General features: G+C 35.6%; 1 protein-coding gene across 1 annotated transcript; it reads right to left on the bottom strand.

Annotated features, from left to right (window-relative positions):
• Window positions 1-1,408: 1,408 nt before the first annotated feature.
• Window positions 1,409-10,673, bottom strand: LOC114739027 (proteasome subunit alpha type-5-like; the record flags this gene model as incomplete). Its single annotated transcript, XM_028927094.1, has 8 exons — window positions 10,366-10,673; window positions 9,038-9,075; window positions 8,800-8,881; window positions 8,168-8,248; window positions 7,168-7,281; window positions 6,990-7,091; window positions 4,957-5,015; window positions 1,409-1,510 (listed from the first exon to the last, which is right to left on the bottom strand). Coding segments are annotated over exons 2-8 (554 nt in total), but the record flags the coding sequence as incomplete, so codon positions are not given.
• Window positions 10,674-11,065: the final 392 nt, after the last annotated feature.

An 11,065-nucleotide genomic window follows, 5' to 3' on the forward strand; every position in this document is an offset into this window, starting at 1 on the left:
AGTTTAAATTTAAAATTTAAATATTTATTGTTTATTTGTATGTTAGAACTTAGAAAAACATAACTTTTTATTATTTTCGTAGGTTGATGAAAAATTTAAATGCGGACAAGAAGTTTATTTTGGTTTATATGAAACTATTGAGAGAATGATCCGAATAGAAATACAAGATTTTTAGTTGATCAACAACTTGAAGCATTCAAGTCTGCTAAGGGCCTTTTTTGGAAGGAGCATGGCAATAGATACTAGAAACAAAAAGCAACCTGGTATCGTTCTCTAGTCTATAGTCTATACTACTTAGAAGAATTTAATTTTTAATCTTAATATAAATCTGAATTTTTGAAATCATTTCTCATTATTGTATCTTTTTTTAGCTCTTTGGTGGAAAGTTATGGAAGAGAGGACAAGAAGTTGCAAAAGATAGCAATGAGGATTTTGATCAAGTGCATACTAAGCGAAGAAATCGTTTAGAACAACAAAGGTTAAATGCACTTGTATTTGTCAAGTACAACCTTCAACTTTGAGATGAGACAAAGATTAGAGAGGAAAAGGAGAGACATATATCCAATCTGTTTATCAGATATTGAATCTGATGATGAGCGGATCACTGAGAAAGAAAATCCATGCTTGCCAGTGGATGGGTCATAGATGAACATACATGAGAGTTTTGCTCTTGATGAAAGAGCTCCAAGTTAAAAAGAAAGAGAGGTATTATTTTTAAAGCTAAACTTAAGTTAATTTTAGTTTAAATATATACATCATGCTTATTAAGTTTTTTTGCCCCTATAGGTCCAAGAAACTTGAATGCCAAAGCCAAACAAAGGAAAATCTTTAGTAAGACAAGAGATGAGAATGAAGATGATGCTGAAGACGTGGAAGAGGATGATGAAGAAGTGGCATTGTTAATAGAGGATGATCATGAATTGAGTGACATTGATCTTGGAGGTGATGAATGATGAATTCAATTTTATGTTCAGTGATTTTAGTCTTTTTAAGCTAGGATTTTGATTTTTGAATTGATTTTGAGGACTATTTGTCTTTAGAATTTCATATGTTGGCTTTTTCATTTTTTTTGGGAGGTCTAAAGCACCTAATATTTACAAACTTTTCATATCCTTTTATACAAAAATTACTTATATATCATCCTTAATAATTATTTATGAATCTTACGATTCACTATTCGTATCTCGCTTTGATAACCATGCTTCAAAACGCAAGTACATATGTTAATACATTTTTACTCCCCTATCACCACTAAGCTAGACCTAGACTAATAAGCATCACGTCACCACATGTATTTATTATTATTTGTTCTACTCCTCTTTGCACTTATCATCTCTCCCGATCACATTTTATTGTTACAAACACTAATAGTATATGAAGAAACAGCCCTACCATCAGAACATTATACCTTGTTGTATGTTCTTGCAGAGAACTGTCTGCTCCTTCTGAACCTGAACCAATAGCTTTAGCATTGCATTGCCAAAATGTTCCCGACGGATCAGTATAATATCTGCATATCAGAAGCCAGAGTCAGCTAAAGATCCACAAAATGAAAGACTTCAACGAGGAACTAGTATCAATAAGACCAGCAACAACAAAATAAATAATTTCATTTGCAGCACGTAAAGATATTAGAGTTCCTATTAACGTATATAGCATAGAATCAGATATTTTTCTTAGGATATTATCATTACGATATTATGAGCCTTTAATACTAAGGCTCCCCTACGTTGTATAAATGCAGCCCTTCTAATGGTGTATAAATACACCCTTGTATCAATTAAGACCAGCAACAACAAAATAATAATTTTCTTTGGAGCATGTAAAGATATTAGAGTTCCTATTAACGTAAATGGCATTGAATCAGATATTATTCTTAGGATACTATCATTATGATATTATAAGCCATTAATACTGAGGAACCTCTACCTTATATAAATGCAACCCTTCTAATGGTGAATAATGCAAGAAATTCATCCCAGTTTTCCTCTAAACTTAATAGAGGATAAAGGAATGGAGCCTAAAAAATGAAAAATTAAAATAAATAACAAGCAGCATTAATTGTGATGTGCATGTCTATAAGACTTATATAGATTGAGCCTTCATAGAGACCAGGATTATCCTAAGCGAAGAAAAGGAACAACTGTGCAAGAAACTGCTAATACCATCAATTATGAGACGAATGCCTTTTAGTATTTTTCTTCCTCTCATTCCTAATCTATGGCATTCTAGTAAAAAGATTGCATCAGATTCTAAGAACAAAGCCTTCCATGAAAGGCCAAAAAGCCCACCCCAAATACTCCTGCAGCAGCAGGCTTCCTTTCTTTTAATTCTGTAAGCCCTTGTAATAATTATTCAACATTTTTCATTTTTATTACTTTTATAAAGTGGGGGATGGGGCACACTAATCATTTTCCATTCCCAAAATCACGTTTTTCAATCAATTCCCTTCTAATCGATGTACCAAATGGGCTGTTGAAACAAATTTCTTCAAGTCTCCAAGGCTTTACAACATTCCACACAAATATCAGGAGGTAATTCCTCATGAACCCACTCAACTAGCAATAAATGATAACTGATAACTAGATTCTTTACCATATGCCACATAAGGGATTCAACTGATAGGATGCCCCCTATTATTACTGTCAGAAATCGTAGCCCAAAATTCCCTCTTGACCATTGCTAGAATATCTTGTATTCAAGGCCCTAACATCTTGGCACAGATCATAAGCGACTTGACTTTTATTCTGCATTAATTACCTATCAACGTAATCGATTCCTGCCTAATTGTAAGAAAAGCCCAGCATCCTATATGAGCATTGGTTACCTATCAATAATATACACACGAAGTATTCCAGTCTACCCCTCTCTCTCTCCACGTTCAAACCTATACTATCCAATAATTACCTATAGTCGGAGAAAGAAAGACATAGTAGGATGTACACCCTATCGCTTTGAATCGAGGTGAAATATTTTTCTCATAGAATCATCAGTAGTAATGACACATGGGAATTAGGAATAGGGTAGTTTGGGGATGTAGGAATTAAGACTATAAATGGGGGCTTTGATGGGTGTAATGGGTGTTTAGTGAATTAGTATTTTCTTGTCTTTTGGTCTCTTCTCCCTTTCCAATGCTAACAAAGGTATCAAAGCCTAGCCTCTGGCCACAGTCGCCGTTGCCAGAAGGTCCCTCAATGATTTTCAACAACACCATTATGGCAGTGCCAAACTCTATCCATGAAGGCCTTGACGACTTGGCACGTCGCCTTAAGCTTCACCAAGCCACCTTCACTTCTATCAACAACCGTTTGGACCAGAATGCTCTCGCTATCACTGACCTCAAGCACTCTTACAGTAATGCACTTACGGCATCTTATCTATGTGATTTAGGCTCCTCAAGCATATATGGACCCAAACACCTTTGGATTGATACGGGGCGTACAGTCATTGAAGTATGTTGAATGGATGTAGGGTGTGCATTCCTGAAGATTCAGTGTTGGGGGTCACTTGGGCTCAAATAGAGGATGACTTTGGGCTCCTGGACTAAAGGACTACTGGAGGAGGCTTCGGTTTTGATGCTCATTAATTTTACTTCAAATTTCTTTTCACTTTTATGAGTTTGCAACTATGTTTAAAACAATAATAATAATAATAAGGAAGGAGAAAAGAAGACAGAGAGCTAGAGAAGGAGTTTTAGTTTTAAGTGTTTTTTTTCCCCACTGCTTTTGTACTGATGCTTGAGTGCAAGGATCTTTTCCTTGGGGGGGGGGTTACATTGATACATGGAATTAGGGATAGGGTCAGGGGTAGTTTAGGAATATACGTATTAAGACTATAAAAAGGGGGCTTTGATGGGTGTAATGGGTGTTGAGCGAGTTAGTATTTTCTTGTTTTTAGTCTCTTCTCCCTTTCCAATGCTAACAAGTAATCTAAAGTATTGCTGTATGAAGAAGATAGGCAATGAATCTTTTATGAAATTCATGCGATTCTGAAGTCTTTGCGTGTATATGAAGTTAGATTCTGACTTGTTCCCATAAATAATTCACCTACTGTTATTCTCATTACCCTCAGAGTCTGACTTGTTCCCATAAATGACTCACCGTTATTCTCATTACCCTAATTCTATCATTAACCCTGAAGACCTTTGCTTTCATGATGGATCAGCAAAGCTAAAACATTGCTACAATGAAATAAAGAAAAACTGAAAGAACCGACAAGGGCATGAACAAGAGGTAGGAGGGAACAGTTTAAAAAGTACTACCTCGGGTCCTAAATATAAAATCTAGTTTCCAGAGGTAGCACATAAAGAGGAAGGCTGAGAAAGAAGGGAGTAGGAAGAATTTTCGTAAGGTTTGGTGGAAAGCCAACCTCTTCATAGTTGGCAACCCTGTTCTGTTATTGAAGGAACTAGCCTTGCATCTTTTTGTGCTTGTAGTGTGTATTGTGAACAAATGCGTGTCCTTTTTTTTTTTTTTCTTTTGAGTGAGATTCAAGGAGAGTGATCCTCTTATAGTGGTTATCTACTAGCTTTTTCCAGAAAATATTTCTACATTGATATCGGCACTCAACTGGTTCGCCATACATCATGTAATGCATGCATTCTTGTTGACGGGAGGTTCCAAACAGAAATCTTCCTCTAACCTCAAGCAGACAATAGATAGAATACACCCTATTGTACCTCGTGAGAGATGTGCCAAACCAAGGGAAAAGGAAAAACAAGGAATAGATAATGGTTAAGAGAACAAAAGCATGCGATTGAAAAACCTTATGGGCGTACAGTTTGTTCTAAGGTGATACTAATAAATATTCTCCACAAATTCACAAGCCCATGCATTAAACATATATAAATTGCATTCTACTGCCATTAAAATGAGACAAACAATCAGTGACAGCCATAATATTGTAGTACACGTCACAAGTAGCCATTGCACAGTAAAATGAAAAAGGCGTACTCACAAACTAGGTCCATTCTCATCATGGCCTGCAATGAGGAGAGACACTCCAAAGGGTCGTGACTGTCAAGACGAAGAAAAAATATAGATCATACGTTAACATGCATCCTTGGCAGATTTGGAAGGGGAAAAAAAACGTTAAAATACTGGAGCAACCAAATAAAAATAAGGATATTTTCCAATAGAAAGGAAGGCATTAATGGCAACCAGTCTATATTTTAGAAAATTCAAATTAATTACAAGAATTAAGATGAAATAGGATCAGAGCAAGCATAAGAAATGAGGATAGGAGATGTCAAAGAAAGTATGAGAGCTAATAGAACCTTTACTAATGAATCTATCGACATTACCAAACCCTAACTAGTAAGGATGTATAAAACTCCGGATGCATTTCGAAACACAGGATAATAGGAAATTTTAAAATTCAAGAAGGAAGATCCTAAAAAAAGATAACTCATTCAAATTCTGACTTTAAATTTTAGAATCTTATTTTTTATATTTATCCATAACTCCTAATTTACAAATAATGAATATCGTTTTTTAATCTCTTTTCAACATCTATTGTTCTCTCCAAGATGGAGAGAACTTGATCTCATGTCTTAGGGTAGTTTCAAATAAATTTGACGTAACAAACTCGTTTAGATTTGGCAAAAGGTGCAGTTAAATCTGAATGTAGTATTCTAATGACTTAACTTCAAATTACTATTCAGAATTAGAATGACTTCATTCTCTAAAAACGCATGACATGCATACCCATACATCATCAAAACTTAAGTGATGATATGTTCAAAAAGACTTGTCGAAACTTGAGCGAATGAGATGCCCCAATCCCATATTGAGTAGCATAAGATGCTCAATGAGTTAAGACTTATAGGGTAGACTGTCCCGCCTCAATAGTGAGCTTTTGGGGGAGGCTTCCCCATCCAATTGAATAAGCAATCGGTGGCAAAGCTGGTGGTTACCAGTAACCCACCACCCTTGGCTGGCAAGGAAGTCAAATGCCATGATGTTAGCTCTCCGAAGATGAGGTGCATCAGGCCCAAATTGAATAGTATCAGAAACTCAATAGGAAACTCATTTGCGTTACTTCTCCAATCTCAATAGCTAGCTTTTGGTAGAAGGTTACCCATCCCAATTAAGTGCCACACACCACCAACTAATTTTGTTTTTTTTAGCAAAAGCCACCACCAATTAATATTTATCAATTTACAGTTCATAACTTATGTATAGTATATTTGGAGGAAGAATTAAGCCAAGGAAACAAACTCATCTCACAATAATTTATTAATAACAATTGTTACAGCACTTCAACTCCCCATGAATTCATCCATTCTAATCATTCTTACCCAAAGTTAATATATTCCAATCCTTTGAGGACATTATTTATGTGACTCTAAGGTGTCATTCCTAATTTTCCATTTATCTTAGATAAATCCTTGAACTTCAGCTATCTAACCCTTGCACAGCATGCATTTGCAGCTTCACTTGTTTACAATCTTTTCCAGAGTAACTTGCATCTCTTGAGTGTACATGACTGAAAATTAAGGTGTTTTTCAGAAACTAATTCAAACATCAAATTTGATCCTCAAAAACAATGCAAAGCACACATTTTCTGCAAGAACATGATGAATAAAAGCAGCTCCAATCTTTAAAAAGTACAAATAATTCTTACCTAATTACCTTCATCTTTACCACATTTTTTTTACATGGAATCACTAAGCAATCGAACATTCTGTCCCAAAGATACAACATCACAGACATCTAAGGCACAACACTTAACTTTAAGGTTATCCTTCAATTACACAAGCAAGAGGCGCATTCTCCATCATCCAACCAATTTATATCTACCAGTTAAGCTCATGAAAACGAATACACAGACCACTGACACTGAATAGGCATAAAAGACACTTATTCCGGAGTATATGCAAGTTACAAAGCCACATAGCAACAACTGCTTATAACATGTGCCCATATTATGCATACCATGTAACATCAAATGGAACGCAGCATATATTGAGAAAGCCAAGTTGTTCTTACCATTGATTCTTCATCGCCTTCACCAAATCGCAAGGCTAGATCACATAGAGCTTGGGTTGTAGACTCTACAGTCATTGGCTCCCCATAGGAGAACCTATGATTCTGTGAACAATAACATGATACATGTAAATCAAATAATCAGCTAACAATAAAAGAAAACAAGGAACAGCCACAGAACCTGAGTTTCCACTCGTGCATGCTCAACAAGTGTTCGAGCATCAGCAATTAGTCCACTCATTGCACAACCTATGTGCTGATCAATTTCCATAATTTTCTCAACACTGCTTGGCTCCTGCAAGAGAAGTTCAGGCAAAAAAATTGAAGTCAGTCGCACAAATATATTTATACCACAGCCCAAAGAATATGTGGCTTGAATTGAGTGGATATCATTAGAAATTGTTAGTAATGGACCTTGGGCCTAAAACCCTAACCTAGCTTTCAAGTTTTCTACCTAATTAACCTACGTTACTAAGGTGCCGTCAAGATAGATAGTATTAAATCTGTTAGATATTATTTTGATTTTTTGCATCTGATTGTATCCTAGAATCTCGGCCTATCCCTAGAATGTCGTGATCTCAGTCACTCTTGACTACTCCCATGTATCTATTTACACCGCTGGCCATTCTTAATAAGATGCAACATATTTTTATCACAAAATCACACAGAAACATATAGCAACATTTTGAGATCTTCCCCTCATAAGTTAAGCATAGACAATAATCATATTTCTTAGACCAAACAGAACACCATATAACTGTAGATTAAGTTAGAATATAAAATAGATATTATGTCCATTTCTATTAGAACCTAAAGATAATAACATCTTTCACACGATGAAAAAAAGGTGAAAGAAAACCAAGGTTAGAAATATTAAATGTCAAGGTACAAACACAATTTAGCTACCGCCCAGTATTATTATTAATATCACAACAGAGCCAGAAGTAAAATAATCTCAAAAGAATATATTTTCGTGAAATAAATAATGATGCAAACACAACCAACAGAATGACCCACAAAGTACAATTTTCATCAAGTAAATCTACATCAAATTTCAACACGCAATTTTCTTACATATATACTACTCATCACCTGCTTCAATAACAGAGCTAGCGTCGCATTTCATAAAAATGTTTTTAGCCAGTGACACTACAAAAATGCAATTTGGTAAATAAACACACCAACAGGGGTGAAGTGATACGCTTTTCAACTGCAAGGACAACACCTTCTTTTGTCTTCAACCCAATTGCAGTTGATCCCAGCTGCAGCCAACAAAAGCCAATTATAATTTACAATTGATGCATATTATTACGCCAGCACAGGATCAGAAGAAACAAAACACCGGAAAAAGTCATAAACTGCTCACTCCCAATTAGCTGTAACAGCTCAGAAAATAAGCAAATAACAGATATGGGAAGCATGAAATAAGCCTAGCCTCCCCATGCTCCACTATTGTTAGTAGGGGCTTGGGCAAAATTTAGGTCCTAGGACAATCAGAGTTAATATGTTGATTTAATCCTAGATAGCAGCATATTCTCCTTTTTAAATTTTGAATTGTTGATTTGATTGTGATTCCCAATTATCATGTAATCAAGGCTGAAACCTGGTACAAGCCTATAAATATTTGTTTCAAGTCAATGAATAAACAATCAGTTTTTGCATCAAATACTTTAATTATTAACCAAAAAGTTCCAAAATATAAATATGATTCATATGAAAAAATGAGAGGGATTGATCACATAGAAATAATATGTCTTAACCATGGGGGAAAAAATAGAACGGAAATGAGAGATCACTGTGAAGATCACCGTACCTTGATGGCCTCAATTGCATATTCAACCTGAAAAAGCCGGCCTTCAGGAGAAAACGTATTGACTCCACGGTCATACTCAGTCCTTTCTCACATCCAAACACAACAAACAAAAGATTCAGATGGTTCCAGAAGAAACTCCATATCAACTTGTAAATACAGGGCTGAAGAAAGCGAGAGAGAGAGAGAGAGAGAGAGAGAGAGAGCATATCTTGCGTTAAAGAGAAAAACCGGGATTCACCTTGTTAGAAACATCTTCGTTCTGATTGGATGAGATCACTAAATAACACAGAAAGGGAGGAGAGGAGATTAGGACGAAGATAAGGAATTAAAGCAAGGAGAAAGAACACAAGAAGTCAACAAAACATCATTAGAATTCAGAGAACGTGGATAGAACAGAAAAGGAAAAAAAGAATTTTGGAACGGGGAGGACAAGGGTGAGCAAAAAAGGAAGAGTCACGTGGCAGTGCATTAGCCCGGGGGCTGGTCACAGTAGCCCGAGGTTTGGTCTATTTAGGTGAACAGCCCGAAGGCCGGTCCAGCCCATCAAATAACTTGTTCACAGTGGTGCAGTTGATCTAGTCTAGGTCCAGATTCTGAAATTTTCCTATTTTTTTTTTTATTACCAATCAAAGTCTAAACAATACACACACGCACACACAAAAGAACTCTAAAGCAACGACCAAAGTCCGTAACCTAACATCAAACATCAAAGTTCATTACACAAAAGCAAATATCAAATGATAATCAATCTCAAAGTATTATAATTTACAACAGTACCAGACTCGTCAAAGTGACAATATACCTCTAATAATATGAACATGAAATAAGAATAGAACAAGAATAATGACAGGGAGTCAGGGACAACAGAAAAAAAATAACACTCCCATCACATTCCAACAACAAATAAGATACAAATCTGAAATTGACAGGGACAATATAATACAAAAAGATTACTCATTTTGATATTCACATATATGTACACATCAGCCACATGCATCAATATATATACATATCAACATTGAAACTGTTCAAACTTTTAAAGTTCTAATACACTCGTAAAAGCTAATTTTGGCACCGTTCATGACTCTAATTACACGATTCAATCCTCAAGTTTTCCGTTATATCTGACTGGTTTATTTGGCAAATGAATATCAGCGAATGGTCATAGTCTTCTCATAAATTCGTGGACTAATACCACATTAAAATCCAACAACTAACAATAAACAACTTACTCCTCATTCTAACTTCATTGCGAGGCTTTTCTCAAACTTCAACGCACTTAACTTTCATCACAACAATTTTTTGGCCTATATTTTCTTAGAAGCATTATTTGTGGGTAACTATGCATAAAAAATATGAATACAAGTGTCCCTCAATCGATTCAGATACTGATATTACAATACAGAAATTATTACGGTTCTATGTTAATTAATATGCACTTAGGAATTACCACCCAAAGAGTGGAACATACAATAAGGGGAGAAAAAATGTTATCAGCAGGAAATTTCATCATATTTCAGACACTTCTAAGTGAGAGAGAAGGGGGGCAAAAGCCATATTTATCACCTTATCTGGTACAGTAGGGACGGAAGTGCCGAGCAGCGGCGAGCAACAGTGGCGACAGGCCGAGAACTTGAAGATGAAAGAGAAGGGGAAGCCGAGAACTTGAAGACGAAGGAGATGGAGAAGAAACGTCGAACGCTAGACAAATGGAAGCTCCTCGCTCGGCCTTACGCTGTCATGCAGTAGCAGATTCAAGCAAGAGAGGAAGAAGGAGGAGGAGACGCGATCTCGGGTCCGCCGCTCGCAAGTGGAGAAGGTCGGGAGGGAAGGGAAGGAAAATCGCAGATGGGAAAGAAACGAATTCGGGGGTGATCGCATGGAACCGGCACTGTTTGGATGCACTTGCAAACCATGGCTTGGAAGCCTGATTTGCACAAAATGCTATCCAAACACCCCCTCAAAACCAAAACCATGATTTTGGGCCAAAACCATAGTTTGAAAAAACAAAAAATTTTGTTTTTAAAGAAAAAAAGAGAGAGTATAAAGCCTATAGGATATGTATCTTGTTATTTTTTTTATAAACATATTTTTTTATAAACATATTTAATCTTATATTTATATATATATACATATTAATTATTCATTAATTATATTATCTTATGTGTTATTAATTATGTTAATAAAAAATATATTATTAACAATTTTATTCCACTAAATTAAAATATATCATAAAATCTATTTTTTCTGTAATTATCATATTAAC

Source organism: Neltuma alba, unplaced genomic scaffold (genome assembly GCF_004799145.2).
Source record: "Neltuma alba isolate B1F8T4 unplaced genomic scaffold, ASM479914v2 tig00013744_pilon, whole genome shotgun sequence".
Lineage (NCBI taxonomy): Eukaryota > Viridiplantae > Streptophyta > Magnoliopsida > Fabales > Fabaceae > Neltuma > Neltuma alba.